We start from the raw sequence: 23,649 nt of genomic DNA, 5'->3' as shown, positions 1-23,649 counted from the left end.
GGCGCGGCGGCGGCTACAGCAGCCCGCGCAGCTCGGCCCCGCCGAGCAGGTTGTTGGCCGCGTCGGACCAGGCGGCGTGCGTGGCCCCGTCCATCTCGGGGGCCAGGCTGTTGCTGCTGTCCAGGGTGTGGTTCGTTCCCCCGATGGCCGCGGAGCACTCGGGACATCTGCTCCTCTCCATGGCGCCCCCGCACTCCCCGATCACGTAGATGTGCCCGTTTTTGCACTTGAACCAGTGACCGCGAGGGCAGCCAATGGCGCTGACGATCTGCACCCGCTCTGCCTCAGAGATGCCCAGCCCTGAGGCAGGCAGGGCACTGCAGAGCTCCTCCAGTTTAGCCTTCACCACAGCCTCATCCTCATCTGTGAACTTCTTTGTTCCCTCCAGGATGACACGGACACTGGCAATCTCCTTGGCAAGAGCGGGGGTTATCCGCCCGCTCGCACTATTGCATCTTGCTAGGAGGCTCACCAAGTAGGTCAGTCTCTGGATCTCAACCTGTAGGTCAGAGAGCTCCTGCCCTGTAAAACTGATGCGCTCCCTATCCAGCCACTCCTGGACTTCATCCAGCCGCTTCCTCAGCCCATTTCTCTCCTTTACCTCAATTTTGTTCATAGAATTGGTCAGATCAGCTAGACGGCTGTAGAAGTTAAGCTGGTTCTCAATTAGTCCAATGCTCTTTGTGGATAGACCAGAGGCTCTCAGTTTATCTTCCAACATAAGGTACTTAAGGGGCAGATTCCTCCGCAGAACAGAATTCCCTGCTAGCGCAGCCTGTAGGCTTTGTCTGCTAGATTCAATTTCTTGTATTGGGCCTTGTATTTTCTCTTTCACTCTCTCAATCTCATTCAGCCGCCTTTGTACAATGGTGCCATATCTCAGATTCTTCCTAATGGGTGTCTGACAGACAGGGCACACTTTCAGCTTGATGACATCATCATCTTCCTCCATATAGTGATCAAGGCCATAGGACTCAAAGACATGGCCACAGTCTTCAAGCTGTACAAATCGAGCATCTGGATCCTCCTCAAAGCCAAAAAAGATCTGGGTGACTTCTTTGTGGTCACAGACAAGGCACTTCTTAGGGCAGGGCTCTCCACACAAGCCAATACAAGGATGTCCGCAGGGCAGAAGTTTTGTACATGGAACATTGCAACGAGGCCTGTTGCATGGTTCAGAGCAAAGATTGGTACACTGGTAATGCTGACATCGCCATTCACATGGCTCTGCACATGGAAAGCAGCTCTCTCCACATTTCTTTTTACATCTGCTGTGAATGCAATGGTTCTGACAGTCCAGCTGACATGGAGGGCATTCTGTAGTACACGGCTGCTGACACCTGTGGGAACAGACTAAGAAGCGTTTGCACGGGCTCTTACAGGGCTTATGAAATCTTCCTTCGAAGCAGGTATGACAGGAACCTTGGCACACATGACCACACTGCAGTGTGACAGAACACTTAGTTTTACACTCCACAGGCATCCCATGTTTCATCTCCTCACTGATCCAGCACTTCACTTGCTGGATATGGCCACATTTCAATGTAACTGTAACCAGCTCAGGACACCTTGTGGTGCATTCCTGTCCACAGCATTTAGTGCATGTGTGTCCACAATTCAGCTTTTTCTGACAAGCTTCTTGGCAAAAAAACTCAGTGTCTGGAGTAGAGCATGGCACCATCTGTGAGTGGCCACACTTTGAAATAATTTTCTCCACTTTCACCATGCATTGTCCACACGGCTCATAGCACAACTGTGGACAGCGATGCCCATCTCTACAAAGCACCTTCTGACAAGGCTTCAGGCACTGATACTCTTTGTGCTCTGTGTCATATGGGTGACATGCCCTTGTGCAAACATGTCCACAACTCAATCTAAATTCACAGGGACGACTGCAGCCTCCTTCTGGGACTCTGCTGAAGTCTGCTGCTGTAGATACCAGTGTCTTGGTTTCAGGGTGGTTTTGGCAGCAAAGCATCAATGAGGGACCTATGCGGCCCTTCTCCCGGAGAGTGTGAATGATCTTGCTCCAGAGAGGAACCTTACCAAGCATTCTCATGTTTCCAATGCAATACAGCCCTTTCTTAGCTCTGGATAATGCTACACATATCCGATTAGAGATCTGCAAGAACCCAGATCTCTCTTCTTTGTTGCTCCGCACAAGTGACAGCAGGATAATATCATTCTCTTCTCCCTGGTATTTATCCACGACATGAACCTTCACCCCTTCAAAGGTCTTGGCTGGCATGAGCTTGCGCAGACAGAAAAGCTGCCCAGTATAGGTGGTGAGAATGGTGATTTGAGAAGGCAGATAATCCTGACACAGGAAATATTTGCACAACTCCACTACAAACTGGGCCTCGTGTGGGTTCTGGTGGCTTTTCCCTTCCTGAATCTCTTGCTCAGGAAAGTCATGCTCCACAAAGAAGAGGTTAGACAGGACCCCCTGAAACAAAAGAGAAGAATCTCAGAAGCAGAATTCCATCTCCTGTCTTTATGACCTCTTCCCATGTCCCTATATCCCTTACTAAGAAGATTCTTTAGGAGAGGACTGCAATATGTGGTTACTGCATACCTGAATACTTAAATGTGTTTTACATATCCGTACTATATTCAGAGGAGACTCAGAGCTCATCAGTGACATTTCCATGCTTTGGCTCCATGGGTTTAGTGCGTTGGCTGTTCTTTTTTTTTCTTCAAAACTCCCAGTTGCCTTGGGTTAATGGGGACCTTCACCCCTCCGCCCCATTACCTAGAATTCTATCCCCTAAAAATTCTTGGGCTGTTACACCAAAACCAAGACTGCTTTTTTTCCCCCCAAGAAATAATGCTTTTAATGTATCACATGCAGATCTCTGTTTTTCCAACAAGCTGGCCATAATTGCAATAACTGATTTATAATTTAATTCAATTGTCACCTCTATTGGTTACTGTACTAGATAGAATAATGAAATTGCTTTTTTTTTTTTTTTTTTTTAATATCTCAAGTTTGTTTCAAGGACAGATGGGACCATAACATTCTCCAGAATAGCTTATCTCATAGGAGATCACAAACATTTTAGCTATTTAGGTCAGGAGAAATAGGGTCCTTTAACTAAAGCAGCTTCTACAAAATACTTCAGATTTTGAAGATATCAAGAGGATACCTGCAACTTTCCTAAATAGCTTAGTTCTAATAAATAATCACTAGAAATAAAAAATCCTCACTATAAATCTTCTCCTGCCTGGCTTCAGCATTCCTAATGCTGAAGTGAATGTATTTTTAGGTAAAACATGCTCATCCAGTTATAGAGCTTCCAAGTAATGAGTACTGTCTTTTCGGGAACAGAGTGTTAAGTAGACTAAGCTACTGTAATATTTCCTCTGTAATCTCCTCTAATTCTTTGTCCCAATGCACAGAGTTGTTTTATTTCAAAGGATCCAAGACACAGCATTGCTGTGTAATCCTGGCTGTAAATTCTGAGGAAAATGTTAGTTGTGACGGAGATTTGTGACTGCACAAGTCTGCAGAAAAGGACTGTGAAAGATAAGATAGATAAAATTACAGGGGTACAGTTGTTACAAGTTCAAAGATAAAAGATGACATGAAAAGGATTAACCATAACTGGGGTAGAGCAAGAAAATAAATATCAGAAAAGTGGGAGTTAGTGGAAGACAATCTCAGCCAAACTTGCAAAAGCACTTCAGGCATCTTATGGTAAGGCAAGCATACCAGCTTAATAAATCATTAAATCCTAAATGTTGGTTACAGACATTAGGCAATGATGATTAATTTATATTTTTAAGCTGCATAGATCCTGTTTGCAGATTTTGTGTACAGGTAAAGGTGTTAAAAACAAAGAACCTATCTTACAAGGGAGTTTCAAGTTACACTTATATCAGTTTCATTAGCTGAATTTGATGTAAAAGTTAAAAATCCTAAATGTTGTTCTACACAAACTTATTTTAGCTAGTAGTGGAAAGCAAAAAAAAAAAAAAAAAAAAAAAAAAAAAAAAAAAAAGCACTTAGCACTTGGGCTGCTGAAAACTTACTTTTATGTTTTCATATTTCAGGACAGATGGATGATTCTCCAGGTCTTGATATATATGAGGACTGAGAAGCTGGGCAATTTCAGGACGCATGCGGTGCTGAAACACAAAGCGGCTGTGTATCAGTCTTGAGGAAGAAGCATCACATTTCCCTGCCAAGTATCTGTTGTTTCACTGTAAATATAGTGGCCAAATACAAAAAAGGGGTGACTGCAGTAAGAATCAAGACGGTAACCCTCCCTCCAAAAGCAATTAGTAGGTATGGTTACCAAAGCACCTTCATGAAAATCATTTGGCAAGGCTGTTGCAATAAGCATGCTGATATCTGTGCAAATCTGAAGACAACAGGGTTCCAGATTAAAAAAAAAAGAAAAAAAAATCCAGCACCTGACCCTAGCCACTACATAATCTCTTCTAGATAATTTTAATACAGGACTGCTGGAGAAGAATCAACTTCACCAGACTGAACAAAACAAAAACAAACAAACAAACCAGTTATAACACTTTAACAGGAGATACTCTGAGAAGATTTGCACTGCCATTCTTTTATATGCAAAACAAGCCATGTTCATAGCCCTGATATGTCTGCAGCTAGTGCCTGAGAGGGAAGTACAATTATCATACACGGCATGGGGAACAGGACAGTAATCTGTAAGTTTTGAGCACAGTCAGTTCAAACTACAGTGTTGAAGGCCACATCAGTGCATAGCCACTCAGCTAAAGTGCCCAGAAGAGCAGCATACTGTTTTGGCAGTTTGACAGCTCTTACCATTCTTCTCAGGATTAAATGGCATACCCTTTTCTTTTAGGCTGCTCTGTGAGCCGAAATAGGAATTTAGACGTACTGTAAGTTTAAACTAAAAAATGCAAATGCAATAACATGACGTTTGAGAGCTGCTCCTCACTTGGTATCTCAGGCGGACAAAGGGGAAATTGACTTTCACCAGTCGTTCAAAGAGAGAGACTTCCAGATTGAAATTCTTGGCCAGGTCATACACATTGGCACTAGGCTGCAGCTGAAAGAGAAGGGACATTTTAGGAGTCCATTTTTGAATGAAAAGTCCATTTTTAACACTTCTCCTAGGCAATAGTATGCTTTTTCACTCATTACCTTTTTCTGCCACTCTGATCCCCAGCAGAAAGACAGAGATTGAATATTTTGGAAAAGTTCTAAGTGTCAAGGTTAGGCACAGGCATAGCTAAACTGGATTCAAGTGCAAGTCACTTGTGACAGCCAAGTTACAAGACAATTCTCATGTGAGTTTTACTCCAGAACCTCAGAAAACAGGGCCAAAGACATCTGGGAAGCTGCAAGTTTCAGCAACCTTTTGCATTTGGTGTTTCACAATAAGGTATAGATGTTACCTGCTGGTGATCACCAATTAGGATGAGGTGTTGACAAGCTCTACTCAGAGTAGTAATGGTGTGAGCCTCCAGCACCTCTGCTGCTTCTTCTACAATTACAATTCGTGGCTCCACTTTCTGCAAGATCTGACGGTATTTGGCAGCACCTGAGCAAGGAGAAAAGATAGGCATTAGCAGAATGTAGTTAATGAGAGAGTTTTCAGGCTGGACACATGTCTAAAGAGTCTCAGGGTCTTCCCAAGATTTCACAAGCCAAGTCTCATCCTTTAGGCTTCTATATGGAAAAGTATTAATAAAGGTATGTGGGACTGACATCCTATCCTTGGCCTTTTCCTGAACTTCTCTTCAAACAGAGGACACACGTTCAAAACGTGGATCAACATACTTAAATGAACACAAAACCACTCTCCAAAATTGTCTCTCAAATTATAAGACTTGTATAACCAGAATTCACCAAAAGATGATGTGGAGATAAACACAGTTGATACCAGCACTAACTCAGACATGAGCAGTGGTTCAAGAGCAGAAACTGCTTTTGCAGCTAACAGACACTGTGACAGTGACATTTGCAAAGAGAGGCAGAGACTAAGAAAGTTTCAGATTCATATGGAATCTGGTTGTCAATCAGCACTGGACACATGCTAATCCTTTGGCAACAAGCTCCTTTTTATCATGACTGGACACAGTGGGATGTGGGTTTGCTCCTTAAATGCCACATACCAGTAGTTGTCATCCCCACAACATGAGCTTCTCTGAGAATGCAGAGATCTTCCTGCAGCCTCAGTTCTGCCAGCCTCTCGGCTGCTGCCTGGTACTGCTGTTCATATTGCAGAATCCTCCGTCGAATAAAGCTCTGATATGTCTGCAGCCAGTGCCTGGAGTAAGGAGAAAGTACCATTATCATACACAACATGGGGAAGAGGACAGTGATCCCTAAGTTTAGAGCAGAGTCAGTTCAAAACTTCTTGTGTCTTCTAGGCAAGAAAGAAATACCACCTATATTCAGTCCCCAATTCACAGGGCAGTGATAACAGCACTGTCCTGCCAGTATTGGCCAAGTGAGAACAAATATCTTACAGGAAGGAGCACGTTCAGATAATGAACTCAACATGTATGGACAGAAGCAACTCATTGATGCGAGGACACATTTGCCTTACGGACTCTGTAAAAGCGTTCTGTCACCTGTAAAGCCTCCAGCGAGTATTCAGGTCAAGTTGCCACACATTCTGAATAGTCTTGGCCTCCAGCTCTGTCACTGCACTCAGTTTACGGAGCTCAACCTTCATCTTCTGTTTCATTTTTTTCTTCTGAGCAGCAGTCATCTGCAGAAACAATCCCCCCACCCCACCCAAACAAGCAGTTATAGCAAAGTTTCTTCTGCATTAGCATCCTCACATTGCTGCTTACAAACTTAAGTACACCAGAATATGCTAGTATAAGAAGTTACCTCCCACTGCATAGCCTTCTGCTGTGGTTGGGCTGTTCCTTCTTCCTGGTTCTCCAGCTTCATAGCCAGCAGCACACTGGCCAGTTCATGAACAACCCTTTGCTCTTCCTCCTTCCTCCTCTGAGGCTTTGCTACCTCTTCATCCTCAATCACTCTGTCAGCTTGAATCAGGTCAGCCTCCTCTTGGATTTCCAAGAGCTCCTCTTCTGCTTCAGCTTCCTGCTCCTCTTCTCTTTCCTGCTGACCACCTGTGAAAGTCACTAGTTAGAGGTAGGCAGCCACAGTCTGGCAAAATCATAATGCAGCAGTCAGATCATGGTGTGGAAAAGAAGGTTAATTTTCTTTTCACTACCTTGCAGTATCATCCACCTTTCAGTATTTGCTAAGTAGCAGCATTTTTCTTTTGTCATGCATGCATTGCTTGGGCAGACACAGCTACAGAAGATGAGCTTCCAGACACACCTACAGAGGACAAGGTTCTTACCTGGATTCTCAGCCCCTAGGTTCTCTACAGCAGTCTGGGTGAAGACAGTTGCACCAAGGCCCAACCACTCCACAATCACTGAGTGTCGTGAACCACTGTAGCAAAACTCCTCTTTATCCTAGTACAAAGAAAGTTAAAATCAGCCAGGTCTATTGCACCTCAGAGTGTCTTAGAATAACGTCAAAACAACAACCTGCAGCAGCATACAATTAGGACAAGTGCCCAGCATGACATCCAGAACTAGAATGACTGGGCAAACTCAGATGCTCAGAAAGAGCATTCCTCTTTCCCTTCCATTTAAGGGGCTTTCTTCTGGACTCTTATATTTTTACACTGATGACAATCAATTGAGATCAGCACAGTTTACAGAAGCAAAATTTAAAGCTCTGACCAAAAACAAACAAAACGAACAACCCTCCCACCACCCCCAAACCTTTTTAGAGGCCACAGTCAATTAGCATGGCTTGCCATTCCTTTCACCTCTTTCCTAGTAGCTGAGTGAGGCTAAAGAAAGTGTGTTTGCGATCCTCAGTGTCATCTGCAGAAAGTGCATAGGAATATACTAACAGACACTGGGAATGCTTAACTCGGAAGAAAAGAACCTCTCTTACCAGACCATTCATCAGACTGTCCCAATGCCGGGGGGCAATGCACGCTTCCAAGTGGCGCTCGTGCAGCACTCCGTATGTAGTGCACTCCAAGTGCTTTGCTCCTTCATGAAGCTCCTGCTCAGCCTGTTTCATCTGATTGGTTATCTACTCAACAGAGAGAAGACAGGCACCATCATACCCAGATGTTCAGAAACAGCAGGACAAGATATTGATAAAGCAAACAAGGACAGAGGATTAAGAGTCTGATTTCAGTGAAAAAGACAAGGTGAAAGAGCATGTCTAGAAGAAGAAGCTTAGAGAGCTTCTCCAGTGGACAGGCAACCCTGTTCCCTGTGCTCTCTGGCAAACCTCACGTACGTTCACATAGGCCCTGCGAAGATGCATTGGCAAGTTGCGTCGGAATTCACACTTCTTCCTCAGCTCCCTCAAGGTGAATTGTTTCAGGACCTCGCTGCTGCTTCTTCCCCCAACACGCACCATCCCACTTTTTTGGAATGTGTATATTCCTGGGAATCAAACAGAAATATTAATGCTGAAGAGCCAAACTCTGTTTTCTGCAGCAGTTCAACAGGTAGGGAGAAGAGCATTTGATTACAAGCTCTACACTGGATTGATCTGAACAGCTTTTTTGTATGGCAGCTGAGGTGGAGTAAGTAGCAAAGGTCATAAGGGCATGTTGTTATGCCCAGAGGTGGGCTAGCTGGAAAAAAGAGCAAATACTGAAATTTCTATACCCCTGCATATTTATTAAACATTCTTACCTTCTAAGAACTGATCCAGTGCATGGTTAGTGTAACACACTACAAGGATGGGTGATTTCTGGACCACACTTTGCCACATATGCTCATTCGTCAAGAGAGCCTGAACAATCTTCAAACCCACGTAGGTCTTCCCTGCAAAACAAGCTCAGAAAAGTGTAATCTATCCTCTATAGGGTGTCTTGAAACACAGGAATCAAAACAAGATATAAGGCTTCCCTCTGGGTGCAAACATCATCAGTGCCAAGCAGTATCTTACCCCAGAGATATCTAAGTTTAGTATGTAAATAAAGTGGCAGGTCACTATTGCTAACTTTTCTGGGCTTTAACTGAGCAAGGCTGTGCTGTGCAAGAGTGCTGCCCTTTGGCTAATAAACTAGAGTCAGATACTGTTTCTGTGTGTGAGAGTTAGCTGTACATTAAAAAAAAAAATCAGATACTAAGAAGATAAAGTAGCAAATCCTTCAGGCACCATTCAGAAAATTCATCGACCTTCCCCACAACAATTGTGAGAGGGTTTACACAAGCCTGCAGTCACTACTGCAATGCTTCGTACACCTAGACGACCAGAGCTGAACACTCTCAATGTTTTAATGCACTATGAACACTTAGAGCAGTTGCTCAGCTAGAGACCCTGCGGTATTAGTCAGTTGAAAACTTCTTCACTCCAAAGCCTGGTCTAGGGTCTACTGGCAAATACGTAAGATCATATCTGACTTAGATGAATATATGGGTATTTGGGGATATTTTAACCTTCTTTCCCACAGCCCTCACTAATTGGGCTACTCAGGCATCTACTAGGCATGGGTCTGAAGCTTTGGAGAGACCAAAACTGAATATTTCAGATATTCAGATATTCCTAATTCTGGAAGTCAAGTACAAATTCTTAAATAATAGTGATTTAAAGCAAGTGTTTCTCACCAGTCCCAGGAGGTCCTTGAATAATAGCCAGCTCCTTGGTGAGTGCAAGACTCAATGCCTGCATCTGAGATTCATCTAATTTCAAAGCTTCCATTGTAGGCCACTGGTTAGGGTCTAGAACATTGACGCTCTGCCTTCTCAAGCCATCAGGATACATCTCTTCATCTGTTGGAGGATCTTCCATCAGGGGTGCAAAGTTATAGGTAGAGCCCATTGTCAGGTATGCTGGCTCCTTTACATGTACATCACATTCCACAATGTACTTCTGGAATGGAATATCTTCTTCACGGATTTCCTGTAAGCCTTCCAACACATGCCGATAGGCCTCAAAATAAGCAGTTGTCTCTACCATGAGGAATGAGTCCGAGGGTTGAACCTCTGCCAGGAGTGCCTGGCTCTGTGCATTAAAACATAGTTGCACAATCCCCTGGGCCAGATCTGCACTGTGGCGATTTGAGACAGTAGCAAAAAGACATGTTTCAAAGTGATCTTTAGACATGCACACCAGGGATCCATACAGTAACCTTTTGGAATTCTGCCATCGTACAAACTTCAATGGCTTTGTATCAAACTGGACCTTGTAAACAATACCAGATGAGGAGCAGAGGGGGGTGATAATACGTGTGTCGAAATAGATCCTGATGTCATCAAATTTTTTCTTCCTCAAACCCTTGTCCTCAAAGCTCTGCAAAAGTTCTAGGATCCCTTCCCTTAAAGGCCTTACAAAGTCTTCTCTCAGGAGGCGGAAATGAGTGTCCAGATAAATGCTGGTGCTCTCATATCTTCCAGAAACTATATTGGGGCGTAGAAAGGGTTTCTCATCATTATGTACCTCATTATATGTTGGATAAATAGCCATTTGACGATAGGTTTCTTCCTGACCATCAGCCTGAGGTTGCATAAGGCTATAGTTGTCAGCCCTCAGTGTGCCTTCCCGTCTCTTCTCCTGCAAGTGCTGCACAAGCATCTGGACCTTATTTAGATTCTTCTCTGTTTCTTCTGTGATATCCACACCAGAAGCTCGCAGGGCATTTAAAGATACTGGCAAGACTGTCAAAAGAATGGAGATGTTCTGTACAGAGCTTGCTGGGAAAATACTGACCAGGTCCTGAAGAAGTGAGATGATGTTGCCAATATGCTCAGGGTACTGATGTCGTACAGCAGGAACTGCCTCTGTTATCATGTCAGACACGTACTGCGGCAGACAGATCTTAAGAAAGTTGGACTCCTTCACCACTCCAAGAAGCTGCTGGACACTCTGTCGATCCATTCGGGAACTGCATGCCTTTCGAAGCACCTGACAGATGAGCTGAAGGAAAGAGGGTTTCATAGCAGTTTGGGAAAGAAGTTCCTTCAAACTCAAATTGGAAGCAAGCGTGATAACAATTTCAGAAGGGTCTTTCTGGAGGAGACTTTCTAGGAACTTGTAACCAATCCTTTTGGTTTGCTGAGGCTGCTCACTAATCTGGGCACCACCTGGGTTAGAGTTCTGGAAGAAACGAGGATTCTCCCCGACTTGCATCCTCCTTCCTCTACCTTCATTTTCCTGCCCATTCCTCGGCCCTCTAGCTCCATCAAAGGCTTGTCCACTCTGATGCTTCCTTCCCCTGTCCTCATTTTCTTGCTCATTCCAGGGTCTTCTGGTTCTCTCATGTGCTTTTCCACTTTGATACCACTTCACCCTATTTTCGTTTTCTTGCTCATTCCAAGGCCCTTTGGCTCTCTCATGTGCTTGTCCACCCTGATGCTTCCTTCGCCTTTCCTCATTCTCCTGTTCATTGCCGTGTCCTGTGGCCTGTCCACCTTGGTATTTTCTTCCATGATTGAAGAATCGGCCAGGACCACCAAAGCCCTCTTCTCTTTGCCCAGGTAGAAGAGGGTAATTATCAGCCTGTTTTTTTTTCACAGCCTGAGTTACTCTCGTATGAGCCTGGCCTGGACCACTATTTACTCTGTTCCTGCCTGTTTGCATAAAGCGACGATCAGCAGCATGCCCTACAAAGAAAAGAAGATACTCCTTAATTACGATCGAACGTATTATTTTTCCCAATATAACAGCTAAGTGTTTTGGCCTGGTAGTCAGCATATTTTGGACATCTTCCATCATATTAAAAAAAAAATATATAGTGTTTTACATTTGAGCCTTTGCGCTGGTGTTTCCTTGGTACCCTTTTTTCTGATAAAAAAAAAAAAAGTTACGCCTAGAGTTCACTTATGCTAATAAGTCTTGAATACACTAAGAAAATAACACTTTTTTCCACAGGCCAGAATGCAGAATTAATGAAGACAAGAATTTTCCTAGCACAGACAAAATTTCTTATAGAATGAGCTGTCCTTTGGATAACAGAAAAAGTAGCAGCAGGTGGCTCTGACTTTCTTTATACAACATAAGTAAAAACACAGACCTTCTGGCCAAAGCCCAACTCCTCACAGCATCAGGAAGCGGATGTCTTTATCGAGCACTCAGCTCTATACTCAGAGCAGCACTGAGCACTAGCACATTAAATGAGCAAAGAGATTCTTGCCATGCATTATTGCTTCTGGGGCCTCGGCCAGAATCCGCGGGTGGTGGGGAAGAGGCTGCAACCAAGGAAAGGCAGGAATCTCCCACCTCCGAGGATGCTGCTCCGCACACACGGGAGCCAGACGCGAACGGCTGGTGCCGCAGCGCATCCTCCCGGCTCCCCCGCGCCCCGCGGCCGCCCGCGGCTCTCACCTCTTTCGCCAGCCGGGAGCTGCCAGGAACGCGGCTCCGCTCCGGCGCCGTCCATGGCTCGGGGCCGAGCTCCGCGCCTGCACAGCGGGAAGCGGCGCTCGGCTCCAGGCGGGGCCGCCCCGAGTTTCACTTTCCAGTTCCCGGCGCGGCCGCGCCCGCCGCCCGCGGGAGGAGGGAGGCGAGCGGCGCCCTCCCTGCACCGGGTCAGCGGCCGGCAGCACCCCCGGCCCCACCAGCCCTCCCAGAACCCAGCGTCCCGAGACCCCCTCGTCCGTCCCGCGGGACGCGGCGCCCTTTGCCCCCCTGACACCCCCCCGTCCCGCCCCCGGGACGCGGCGCCCCTCGCCCCCCGGGATTCCCAGCAGCGCCACCAGCCCCCCGAGACACAGCCCCGGCCCGGCACCAGCCCCGGCACCAGCCTCTCTCCCGCAGCTCCCGGCGGTCCCGCCTGCCGCCGCCCGGCCGGCCCAGCGCCCCCCGCCGCTTTCGGTTTCCTTTCCGCCTCGGGAAGGGGGGAAGGGGCGGAGCGGGGCTGCGCCGCCCGCCGGGCGCGCTGCGGGGCGGCTCCGCGCGCACCCGCGCCGCCGGCCGCGCGCTTCCGGGGCGGGGCTTCCGGGACGTGGCGGCCATGCTGCAGAGCCTGGGCCTGGTGGGGACCATTGCGGAGGGGGACGCGGTGCCCGAGGAGCCCGAGTCCGGGGACTCCGAGGATGATGAGGTGCGCGGGGCCGGGACGGGCCGCGCGGCAACGGGACGGGCCGGCTCGCGCTCGTCGCTCATGGGGTGTCGCTGCAGGAGCCGGCCCGTCCGGGGCCGCGCGGCCTCCCCCGCGGGGACTTCAGCGCCGCCTTCGTCTTCGGAGAGGTGGAGGCGGGCGGAGAGGGCGCCTGGGCAGCGGCGCTGCGGCAGCTCCGCGGCAAGGTGAGGCCCGGGGCCGAGCACGGCGGCCCGGAGCGGGGCCCTTGGGCCCCACGCGCTGCTCCTCCGAGCCTCTCTCATGGAATCTCTGTCTCCATTCCTGCCTAGAGAGCAGCCACAACGCTGGATGAGAAGATCGAAAAAGTGAGACAGAAAAGGAAGATTCAGGTCAGGCAGGTTCAACTCGTGCTACCCCTTCTGGGGGAGTCCTGTGTGCTTGGCTTTCCCTGAGAGGTTCTGAAAGCTGCCTGAGTCCCAGGGCCCAAACTGCAGCTCAGCGCCTTGACTGGGCTTGCAGACACTCCTGACGGGTTGCTGAGCTGCGTAAAACCCTGGCTTACTGATGCTTAAAGTTTTACAAACTCATGCATTTGTGAATGGGCTCTTAATAAAAGATGAAGTTTCTTTTTTTTATTCTTTTTAACCCATTCATTTCATATGTCTTCCTAGGAAAAAGAAGCTAAGGAAGCAAAGGTGAAAGAGGAAGATGCAGAGATTGAGGATGATCAAATCAAAGAGAGAGAGAGTGAAGACTTCACTGGGGAGAAGGAAGAGGATGTGGAGTCCCAGAACTCCTTAGATAATGAAATTATTTTCGCTAAATCAGGTATTAGCAATACATAGAGAGGTGGTAAGGAGGAAGTATCTGACAAACTATTGGCTCAATGAAGAAAAGTCTGAGGTTATTGGGAATGTGCAAGAAACTCTTAATTTCTGTTGTTTTGTCCACAGTCCTTTGTGATGCTACTTGTCATCTTAATGAAGTTTATAGTCATAGCACTTGATTCAGAGTTGCTCTTGAGGGAAAATGTTTGCTTGGTGTTTTACTCTGTTGCATATCTGAGTAGTTTCTCCATTAATAACTCATTAAGAAGCAATAGTACAAGTAGAGAGCAGGAACTACATCTTGTAAAGGGTTTACCTGTGTTTAGTAAATTACCATTGCTTTTCTCTTTCTGCAGACACTCTCAAAGTGAAAGAACGGAAGAGACGGAAAAAAGGAGTAGTAGTAAGTGTTGGACAGAATGACACTAGATAATTCCACAGCATTTCATGTGATGTAATTTGACTTTAGTTAACAAACTGCAGGTCATAGAACAGCACAGAAGGCTTTGATCATCATGTTGGTCTCTATGTTGTTCTATTTATTTATTTATTTATTTGGTTTTGCTGTTTCTAGGATGCAGAGAACTTTTTTGAAGATGCTTCTCAATATGATGATAAGTTGTCATTCCAGGATATGAATCTTTCACGACCTTTGTTGAAGGTATTTCACCATTTTGCTTACTACATAAGTTACTGTAGGCAGGGTACATTTTTCCCCTCCATCAATCAGGACTGTCAAATTCTTTCTCTCTCTGCAGCCTCTCTGAACAAGAAATGTGAGGTAGAGGATTATAGTTAGCTTTTTAGGAGCTATTATTTTAAAATCATAGAAACTGTTACTTGATCTGCAGTATATGTTAATACTATCTTGAGGTGTCTTTTATATTAAGAGTTTAACTGTTCTGTGTCTTGTGCAGGCGATCACAGCTCTTGGCTTCAAGCAACCAACCCCAATTCAGAAGGCCTGTATCCCAGTGGGCCTTCTGGGGAAGGATATTTGTGCCTGTGCTGCTACTGGGACAGGTAGGAATGGAGCAGGAGATAGAAAAAACAGAAAATTAACTATTCATAATGGCTTGGTAATTCTTCATTTTCTTCCATAGGTAAAACGGCTGCCTTCATGCTGCCCGTGCTTGAGCGACTGATATATAAACCTCGTCAGGCTCCAATAACACGAGTGCTGGTTCTAGTCCCCACTCGAGAACTGGGAATTCAGGTGCACTCTGTTACAAAACAGCTGGCACAGTTCAGCAGCATCACAACTTGTCTTGCTGTAGGTGAGTATTAAGTTACTTGGATAAATAGTACATCTTACTGCAAACTGCTACTGCACTTGGAATATTTTAAACTGGAGAAGGTATGGTTATTGCAGATATGCTTTTAGTAGGTGTGCTGTAGCTTCAGTTCTCATTTTCTAATGCTGTGCTATTCTGTTTTTTTCTGATAAAGAATTCTAATTGTGAATGCGGTGTTAATCAGATTTTTTTCCTAGTCTTTGGAGTATTTGGGTCTATGCACTCTACCTTACACTCAGAGAGTCAGTGTTCCATGTTCACTCTTTCAGGTGGCTTAGATGTGAAGACTCAGGAAGCAGCTCTGCGTTCTGGGCCAGACATTCTTATTGCCACCCCTGGGCGGCTGATCGATCATCTCCACAACTGCCCCTCTTTCCACCTGAGCAGTATTGAAGTGCTGATTTTGGATGAAGCAGATAGGTAAGCTGAACAGAAGGGTAATAATGAATAAAGTGGTAGCTTCCTGCTTTCCTTTCCCCAGATTAAAGGGTAGTGTTTATTGCTGTGAGTAGTGGGTCTTGGCTAGAAACAGTTCAAACGGCCTTGCTGTTTCTTTTGTGTAGGATGCTGGATGAATACTTCGAGGAGCAGATGAAGGAAATAATCAGGTTATGTAGCAAACACCGTCAGACAATGCTCTTCTCTGCCACAATGACAGAGGAGGTAAGGCATGCTGCTGGGAAGCATATTCAAGCAGAAAGCTGAATAGAAGGTTGTTTAGCAAGTCTCTCAACTGAGACGTTTTTCCATACCTGTTTTGATAGGTGAAAGATTTGGCTTCTGTTTCTCTGAAAAATCCCACACGGATTTTTGTGAACAGCAACACAGACGTCGCCCCTTTCCTGCGGCAGGAATTCGTTCGGATCCGACCCAACCGAGAGGGGGACCGTGAAGCCATTGTATCAGGTGAACAATGAGCATGGCAAAATTGAAATTGGTAGGCGACTATGAACCATGCAGCTTAAAGAACTTTCTTTCAGCTCTGCTGACACGAACCTTCCCTGATCACGTGATGCTGTTCACCCAGACCAAGAAGCAAGCTCATCGTATGCATATCCTGCTGGGGCTCATGGGTCTGCGCGTTGGGGAGCTTCACGGGAACCTCTCTCAGGCACAGCGGCTGGAGGCACTCAGGTATAACCAGAGCTAGTGAGTACTCACAGGAAAAAAAAGAAGTTAAGTTAAAATTTGGAAGCAAATTGCTACATTCTTATCTCTGTTCAGGCGTTTCAAGGATGAGCAGATTGATATACTGGTAGCTACAGATGTGGCTGCACGAGGACTTGACATTGAAGGTGTCAAAACAGTAAGTATTTGCAGTGCTGACCCTTTTTGCAAGCTTTGGAACCTTGAACGTTGTGGTACTAACACTGTGTTTTTTTCATAGGTAATCAATTTTACCATGCCCAACACCACGAAACACTATGTGCATCGGGTGGGGCGGACAGCAAGAGCTGGCAGGGCTGGTCGATCAGTTTCGCTTGTGGGTGAGGAAGAGCGCAAGATGCTAAAGGATATTGTGAAAAGTGCAAAAACCCCAGTGAAAGCCAGAATTCTTCCACAAGGTATGTGCTCCATTGAGGTGGAAAAGAGGTGGGAGGCAGGGAACATCATGGCACTGATATGCTGGAATAACAGAGATGCTGAATTTCAGGCTAGACATTGTGTAGTCTACTTCTTATATTATTTGTGCTGGATTTCTTCCAGATGTCATACTAAAATTCCGAGAGAAGATTGAGAACCTAGAGAAAGATGTCTATGCAGTTCTGTGCTTGGAGCGCGAGGAGCGTGAAATGCAGCAATCAGAAGCCCAGGTGAGTTGTTGGTTTGGTGGCGTGATTGTGCAAGTGAAGCTTTTGTTTTTTTAAGATGCTGATATGGAGTGCTTAGAAAGATTGCTCTAGTGTATTTAATTACTATAGAAAGGGAAGAGCAACCATGAACTTTTTACCTGAATCTTCACAGATCAATAAAGCAAAGAAGCAGCTGGAGACAGGAAAACAGGAGGCTAAGAGTGAAGGTTTGGAGCGAAGCTGGTTTCAGACCCGTGAGGAGAGGAAAAAAGAGAAATGTGAGTCATAAGCCTGCTAGCCATTTTAAATTCCGTAGTAACTGGATTCTACCTTGTGTTTTAAAATATGTATATATATATACATATTTACTCCCCTGTTTTTCTCTTGTTTCCGTGCAGTGGCCAAAGCCCTGCAGGAGTTTGACCTAGCATTACGAGGGAAAAAGAAAAGAAAAAAGTTTATGCAGGACACACAGAAAAAAGGACAAATGACAGTAAGTAGATTTATGGACAAATGTGATGCTGGGGCGGATTGGCTTAGTTCCAACTCAGTAAAAGCTGACATCGCTTTATACTTGCATTTTAACATTTTCTAGCCGGAGGAGCGATCACAGTTTGAAATCTTAAAATCTCAAATGTATGCTGAGCGGCTGGCAAAACGGAACCGCCGTGCAAAGCGGGCGCGAGCCTTGCCGGAAGAGGAACCAGCAGCAGCTCCAGCGGGTAAGGCAGGACTGACTGTTGTATGTCAGTTACTCTATGACAAAGAAGTGAGGTAAACTAATTGTGTAGTGGTAGGTACCACTTGTCTTAAGAATAATTGCTGGCGGCAGCCAGGCCTTTGTTGCAGAGTCATTGTTTTTCCTGCTGGTTACACTGACCACAGTGGTCAGGACTGTTGGCCTCTAATAAACAGGAAAATGCTTTGGCTGCCTCCTTACAGCCAAGGTTCTGACTGTTGTCTCTGTTTCACACTAGCCCCCAAGCGGAAGAAAAAGCTGTCTGTGTTTGATGAAGAGCTTACCAACACAAGCAGGAAGGCCCTGAAGCAGTATCGTGCAGGGTAAATATATCTTATTATTAATGGATTTTCTGGGGATACTTTGTTTGATCCTGGGGGGAAGAGAGAATCATATCCTATAGTTATTTCATGGACAGAGCAGAGCATCTTGCAAGAAGTACCTGTAGCATGGTAAAGGCTTTCATCAGCCTTTTCTGATGTCAGAAACATGTCTGGAATAGCAAGGCGCTCCTTTTGACTGAGGTTAGATCAGTATCACACAAATACTGAATCCTAACATAAACATAAAAAAAAAAAACCACTAGCTACTGTTTATATCTCTTTGAATAGTAGGTCAGCTAAGCAATATACTTCAGTGACTTTTATCTTACTGTTCTTTTTTCTTCCTTTTAAAGTCCATCATTCGAGGATCGGAAACGCTTGGGTATGGCCCAACGAAAGAAAGGAGGAAACTTCAAATCTAAGTCCAGGTACACCTCTCAACTTCTTCAGTCAAGAGTTATACCTGCTTTCTCTTTCTTTTCACCCTGCTTGTTTAAAGGGCTGTTGGCCAAAGGCTTCCATTCATGCTGCGGCAGCTTGTCCTACCGCAACATCAGGTCTGATATTTGGGACAGTTAAGGATCCTGCCTTTGGGAGCATGGTTCTTGGTTTCTGCTTGAGAGGCATTTTCTAGAAAGTGCAGTTGTGTATTTATCAAGTGTGATGGAGTATGATTTATAAACTTTCTCTTTCAGATACAAGAGAAAATAGGAACTCTCTTGCCAAGTGGAAAACAATGCAGATATTCAAGACTGTCTACAGGGGCTTGCCCTTCTTTGTACTCAGAGATGGCAACATCACTGAAAGAGAACAGGCGCTTTTTTTTTTTTTTTTTTTTTTTTAAATTCTGGAATAGCTTTGGGCTGTTCATAAATATCTGGTAAAGACTCATCTGTAAAAACTACAGCTTTGGCAACCTGTGCAATAAAGGATTTGGATTTTTTTTTGTTTTGTTCTAGTATTTTATAGCAGCTGTGAAGTAGGATGCATATAATGGTTCTGAGTTCGTAAGTTAAGCTCCTGTCTTAAGGATAAAGTTGGAGAATACTGCTTTGCCCCTGTAGGATTATAATCCGTATTAGTTAAGAGGTTCTGAACTGTACAACTCGTTTTCAGCTTTATTTCTGAAATGTAGAGTGGGGAAAAAATCTGATGCAAATGATCATAGCATCCTTATGGAGGTACTTCTCAATACTATCTGAAGAAAGGATCTTCTCAAAGGGAAGAAAGGCAGGTGGCCTTTTCCTGCCTGAAATGGAAGCAGCTATCCATGATGCAGCAAGACTCTTTTAAGACCTCAGCCCAAATCGAGGCTGGTTTACAGTAGCGTGTAAATTAAGGACAAGTTTGTTTATTCAAGCCAACCTGTTCTTAGGAATATATTTGCCAGGATATGATAGTTATGCTTAATATGGGCAGCAGTGTACTCAGCGTGCACTGTGTTCCTAAACTTTAACTTCATTTAAAAAATGTATTTAATTTTTAAGTCTGTCTTCACTATCCTTCAAGATCCTCTAATCCTTGGAGATTCTTCTACAGGGTACTTGATAAATTTCATTGATATGCCTTAGTTTCTCTAAAGGGCACAGATCAATAAAGTGGGAGTTTGCTAACTTCTCAGCTGCCTATAAAAAGATCTTTTCCCTGCAACCCTGCCTTTTCATGTAATAGAACTGCAGTATTGAAAAATAACAGTTGCATCTCTGAAACACAGTAACACAGTAGCACAAGCAGGACTTATGTATAAGGTTTTCCAACTTTATTAAAAAGGGCAAGCTTTACAAGCACTGAATAGAAAATATACATAACAAAGTTTCGAGAGGTGGTACTGGTTAAGGGAATATACCGAGCAATCTTCTCACAGTTCACAGGTACATTATTGAACATCCTAGGGCCTTGGTGGACGCATGCCAGGTGGAGGGGGTCCTGGGAGTAAAGAAAAATGAGTTGAATAGTTGAATAGCAAATATTCAGCTTAAATATGGAAAAGGACAAAGGTGAACCAGGATTTTTTTTTCCCCCTAGTGATGGTGTTGGGACACCAAGACATCTACAGTCAATTACTGCAGCTCGAGAGCCATGGAAGCGTACCGTGCTTCAAGTATATCTTATCCAGGATTATTGCTTCTAATGGATTCTAAAATAATTCCTGCTCACCTCTCATTCCTGGGGGTGGTGGTCTCATGCCTGGTGGAGGCATTCCCATAGGAGCACCACGGCCAGGTGGCATTCCCATTGGTGGGCCCATGGGTGGTCTCATACCTGGAGGAGGTCCCATCATTCCTTAAGAAAGAAAGAACAAGTCTCAAACGGCTACACAGAGGGCTGTACCTGTAACAGACCAGACAGCCTTAACAAGGAAGGCATCTGTGTTTGCTAAAAAAAAAAAAAAAAAACAAAGCCTTGAGCAAGCTACTTCCTTTCTGTTCTTTTCAGTTCCTAGATTTTGCATATAAATCTGGCTTCATATCAAAGGCTGAATTGCAGAATAATCCTGGCTTAACAACTCTTCATCAGACTCAGATCACCAGATCAGTTCTTCCATCGCCAGTGCAGCCCTTTGCTGTCCCACTCATGCCAAGTGGCTCCTACCTGGAGGAGGTGCTCCCCTGCTCATGGGTGGTGGAGGACCCCCGCGCCCTGGCGTGTACTGAGTTGGAGCTCCTGCAATGCTGGCAGTGGCTGCTGCAGCAGCAGCTGCAACTGTTCCACGGCCTTGAGGTGTCATCACCTGAGAAAAGAAGGAAAAACAAAATGCTAGTAACTTGTTCACAGAGAAACACTATGTGTGCTTTATGTTATCAACAAACAACTTAAGATTTACTTATTCCTTGAGAAAATGTATTAAGAAGGCACCAGCATCATTATCTAACACTACAGACCTACAACACAATTCCCTAAATATTCCCCAAATACCACTTGAGTTCTGTGCAGGCAGCTGTACTTTTCAAGCCTCCAAGCCTCTTCTTTCAGTATATAAATTCCAGAGTTCCTTGTGGGAACTTACTTATCGTTAACACCCAGACTCTAAGTTGTTCCATTCCATCAACATCTTGCATCATATTGGCACCAAGAAGCAAAAGCTGCCCCAGAAGATATCACTCAAGTCCTTTTAAATGGGCTGCACCACTCACCTGCTGGGATGGTCCTCCCACTCCTCTCACAGGGCCAGCTAAGCCTGCTGGAGCCTGTGGCATGGGTGCACCAGCTGGTACTCCCCTTCCAGCCGCTCTCCCAACTCCAGGTCCTCCAGCAGCTCCAGCAAGAGGTACTCGGGCAATTCCGGTCTGAAAACAGACAATGCCCCCCACTCAAATAAATGATCAGCAAAGACTCCAGGTCCTGGAGTCCCCTCAGCCCTCCTTTGACCAGTGATTCATAGTGGAAGTTTTCACAGCGGAATTCATTGGATCCAGATTCACAGCAATATCTGGAAGTCTACAACAAGGCTGTAGTAATGGTCTCCTGTAAGGTAGGAAGTTTAACAGACATCCCTTCCCTTCCCTTTGTCTTTAGTACAGCGCTCATTTTCCTTACATCTTTTGGGGGTGGCCCTTCAACTGTCATGGACACCAAGTTTTCCCCTCGTAGCAACACTAGACCAAGAACCCGTTTCTCTTCCCGCTCCGGCTGTTTTGAATTCTTAGGTCTAATGAAGAGAAAAAAAATAAAAAAAACAAACACACATATATATATGGCAAGTTGAGTTTCACACTGCTCCTCAATACTCAAATCTGTGATGGAATAGTCTGCAGACTACAGAACTTGCGACAAAAATCACATTTGCATATGCCCCAAACTAAGAACACAGAGGAGTCCAAACACAGGATGTCTGTATTACCTCCATCAGGTTTCTTCCATAACGCTTGGCTAATTAATTAGCACTGCTTAAAAGTATGCTTTGGCTGTTGGACAACAATTGAAACAAAAGCGAAATAGCACTGTGCAAAAAAAAGTGAAATAGTACTGTGCAAAAAAAAGCGAAATAAGAACAAAACATCCCCCCCTTGATCTCACTGAGTTAAAGACACGAGGTTGAGCCCATCGCTACGCTTCTGAAGAGTCCCTGGGGCCTGGCACAGGACGGGCCTTGGGGTGCCAGGGGGACTGTGGGGAAGAGAACCGCGGCCCTGCTGCTCACTTGATCTTGCGGAACTCATCGCAGTCGCAGAGGATGAGGTTCATGTGCTTGTCGAAGGCCTTGAAAGTGCCGATGAAGACGCGCCCATCCTGCAGGATGCACCGCATGCGGTAGTCGATGTGCTGCAGCATCTTGCTGCTCTTTCCCACCGTCTGGAAGAGAAATACCGTGACGCGGTGCCGCGGGGCTCGCGAGGCGCCCGGGGACGCCCGCACTCACCATGGCTGCGGCTCTCGGCACCCCCCGCGCCTTCCCGCCACCGGCACCGCGCGGACTCCGCCGTCTGCACCGGAAGTGCCCTCAGCGCGGCCCTACTTCCGCTCGCGGCGGCCTCGCGCTACCCGCGCACAGCCCCTTCCGGCAAGGCTCGAACGCGCTTCTGGTGGCGCGGCCTGCAGAGGCGATAGCTGCGCGGGGGCGGCCGGGCAGGCGGCGGGGGCGGCCCCGCGGTGCTGGGACAAAAGACGAAGCAGCCGCCGCCGCTTTGTCCTAGATCCGTTAACTGTGCGGAGCCCGGGGACGGGAGCCCTGCTGGCCGCGAGAAATAAAATGTTGGCCGCGACGGAAGCCGGGCGGGGCGCCGAGGCCTGGGGGCGGGGCCGGCCTGGGGCGGGGCTCCGAGGCCTGGGGGCGGGGCCTGCCTGGGGGCGGGGCCGGGCGGAGCGGCTGCCCGTCGCCATGGCAGCACGCCGGGAGCGCGTGACGCGCGTTCCGCGGCCAATGGGCGGTGCCAGCGGCCGGGAGCCTCCGCGGCGAGCGGGGTGCGGAGCGGCTGGCGGCGGGGCCGCGCCGGGCCGGGCCGGGCCAGGCCGGGCCAGGCCGCAGCGGGTGAGCGCGGCTGGGGGCCGGGCCCGGGTGGAGCTCAGCGCGGCGGCGTCTCGGGCCGCCGCGGACCTGGATCCGGGCACCGCGCTGGGCGGAGGCGGCGGGGCTGGCCCCGCGGGGCCTGTTGCCGCTCGGCGCGCGCGGCCCCTTCCTCTGGCGGGCCCAGGGAAGCGGCGGGTCCTCTGCGAGGCTCCGGCCTGGCTGCGGCGCCGCGCCGCCCTGCCCGGCTGCCCTGGCTTTTGTGGAGCGGCTGGGCTAGATGGGCCTGAGGCAGGAGCGGGCAGCGCATTGTGAGGAAATGCTGGTATCGGCGCCCCAGAGCAGGTTTTGTTCTCAGCTGCGGGTGTTGCGGACTGAAGTCGCACACATTCTTCAGCTTTCCTGAAGGATTAAAAGTAATAATTTAAAAAAAAAAAAAACAGTACTCCCTTTAGCCTGTTACTCTTCCTGTCCTTGCTGGGATGGAGTCTGTTTCCAACTGTGTTGGCACTTGCAAGAGAGAGAGGGGTTGAGTGTCATGCAATTTCTAGTGTTCTACAGCTGGGTAGAGCCACAGGGAGCCTTGGTGGGGTGGAGAACATGATATTCTGGAAAGCAGCAGGTTGTTCTTTGATTTTGGAGGTAAAGTGTGTTTCTTCTTTGTTAGCTTCAAGAGACAAGGTGAAAACTCTCCTCTAG

The 23,649-nt window shown here is 46.7% G+C and overlaps 3 protein-coding genes across 4 annotated transcripts; 1 reads left to right on the top strand and 2 right to left on the bottom strand.

Moving 5' to 3' along the window:
• Window positions 1-13: 13 nt before the first annotated feature.
• Window positions 14-11,605, bottom strand: ZNFX1 (zinc finger NFX1-type containing 1). Its single transcript, XM_088523604.1, has 12 exons — window positions 9,616-11,605; window positions 8,698-8,829; window positions 8,294-8,442; window positions 7,937-8,080; window positions 7,326-7,443; window positions 6,842-7,089; window positions 6,577-6,716; window positions 6,115-6,269; window positions 5,395-5,540; window positions 4,935-5,045; window positions 4,033-4,128; window positions 14-2,446 (listed from the first exon to the last, which is right to left on the bottom strand). The coding sequence occupies exons 1-12, from the start codon at window positions 11,585-11,587 to the stop codon at window positions 14-16; spliced, it is 5,844 nt and encodes a 1,947-aa protein (XP_088379730.1). The 5' UTR covers window positions 11,588-11,605.
• A 1,346-nt stretch (window positions 11,606-12,951) lies between these two features.
• DDX27 (DEAD-box helicase 27) lies at window positions 12,952-18,815 on the top strand. 2 transcript variants are annotated; one of them, XM_088523603.1, is made up of 21 exons: window positions 12,952-13,049; window positions 13,127-13,252; window positions 13,358-13,417; window positions 13,700-13,856; window positions 14,212-14,255; window positions 14,430-14,516; window positions 14,773-14,878; window positions 14,959-15,132; window positions 15,420-15,570; window positions 15,714-15,813; window positions 15,915-16,056; window positions 16,131-16,284; window positions 16,375-16,456; window positions 16,538-16,715; window positions 16,858-16,964; window positions 17,116-17,221; window positions 17,342-17,436; window positions 17,539-17,665; window positions 17,921-18,005; window positions 18,359-18,433; window positions 18,701-18,815. In XM_088523603.1, exons 1-21 carry the CDS (start codon window positions 12,960-12,962, stop codon window positions 18,714-18,716), a joined length of 2,262 nt encoding a protein of 753 aa, XP_088379729.1. In that variant the 5' UTR covers window positions 12,952-12,959; the 3' UTR covers window positions 18,717-18,815. The 2 variants fall into 2 exon arrangements, with proteins under 2 accessions (XP_088379729.1, XP_088379728.1); XM_088523602.1 differs by having other exon boundaries at window positions 14,212-14,258.
• Window positions 18,816-19,742: 927 nt separating this feature from the next.
• Window positions 19,743-22,384, bottom strand: SNRPB (small nuclear ribonucleoprotein polypeptides B and B1). Its single transcript, XM_010224238.2, has 7 exons — window positions 22,366-22,384; window positions 22,147-22,298; window positions 21,543-21,654; window positions 21,140-21,292; window positions 20,598-20,736; window positions 20,163-20,288; window positions 19,743-19,931 (listed from the first exon to the last, which is right to left on the bottom strand). Exons 1-7 carry the CDS (start codon window positions 22,366-22,368, stop codon window positions 19,894-19,896), a joined length of 723 nt encoding a protein of 240 aa, XP_010222540.1. The 5' UTR covers window positions 22,369-22,384; the 3' UTR covers window positions 19,743-19,893.
• Between the last annotated feature and the right edge of the window lie 1,265 nt (window positions 22,385-23,649).

This window comes from Tinamus guttatus, unplaced genomic scaffold, assembly GCF_059628265.1.
Source record: "Tinamus guttatus ecotype Peru unplaced genomic scaffold, ASM5962826v1 Tinamus_guttatus_pri_ptg000194l, whole genome shotgun sequence".
Lineage (NCBI taxonomy): Eukaryota > Metazoa > Chordata > Aves > Tinamiformes > Tinamidae > Tinamus > Tinamus guttatus.
The sequence above is the reverse complement of the archived record's forward strand: the minus strand, read 5'-3'. Positions and strand labels throughout refer to the sequence as shown.

What these genes read in the sequence shown, in the direction of transcription:
- DDX27 (XM_088523602.1), top strand. Translation starts at nt 12,960, where the DNA reads ATGCTGCAGAGCCTGGGCCTGGTGGGGACCATTGCGGAGGGGGACGCG. An exon ending in GGGACTCCGAGGATGATGAG is followed by an intron (nt 13,050 to 13,126) that starts GTGCGCGGGGCC and finishes GTGTCGCTGCAG; the next exon opens with GAGCCGGCCCGTCCGGGGCC. An exon ending in CTGTGCTGCTACTGGGACAG is followed by an intron (nt 14,879 to 14,958) that starts GTAGGAATGGAG and finishes TTTCTTCCATAG; the next exon opens with GTAAAACGGCTGCCTTCATG.
- SNRPB (XM_010224238.2), bottom strand. An exon ending in GATGAGTTCCGCAAGATCAA is followed by an intron (nt 21,655 to 22,146) that starts GTGAGCAGCAGG and finishes TCTCTTCATTAG; the next exon opens with ACCTAAGAATTCAAAACAGC. An exon ending in CAGGGGAGCACCTCCTCCAG is followed by an intron (nt 20,289 to 20,597) that starts GTAGGAGCCACT and finishes TTCTTTCTTAAG; the next exon opens with GAATGATGGGACCTCCTCCA.
- ZNFX1 (XM_088523604.1), bottom strand. Translation starts at nt 11,587, where the DNA reads ATGCAAACAGGCAGGAACAGAGTAAATAGTGGTCCAGGCCAGGCTCAT. An exon ending in ACTGGATCAGTTCTTAGAAG is followed by an intron (nt 8,443 to 8,697) that starts GTAAGAATGTTT and finishes TTTGATTCCCAG; the next exon opens with GAATATACACATTCCAAAAA. An exon ending in TTCGCAGGGCCTATGTGAAC is followed by an intron (nt 8,081 to 8,293) that starts GTACGTGAGGTT and finishes TCTGTTGAGTAG; the next exon opens with ATAACCAATCAGATGAAACA.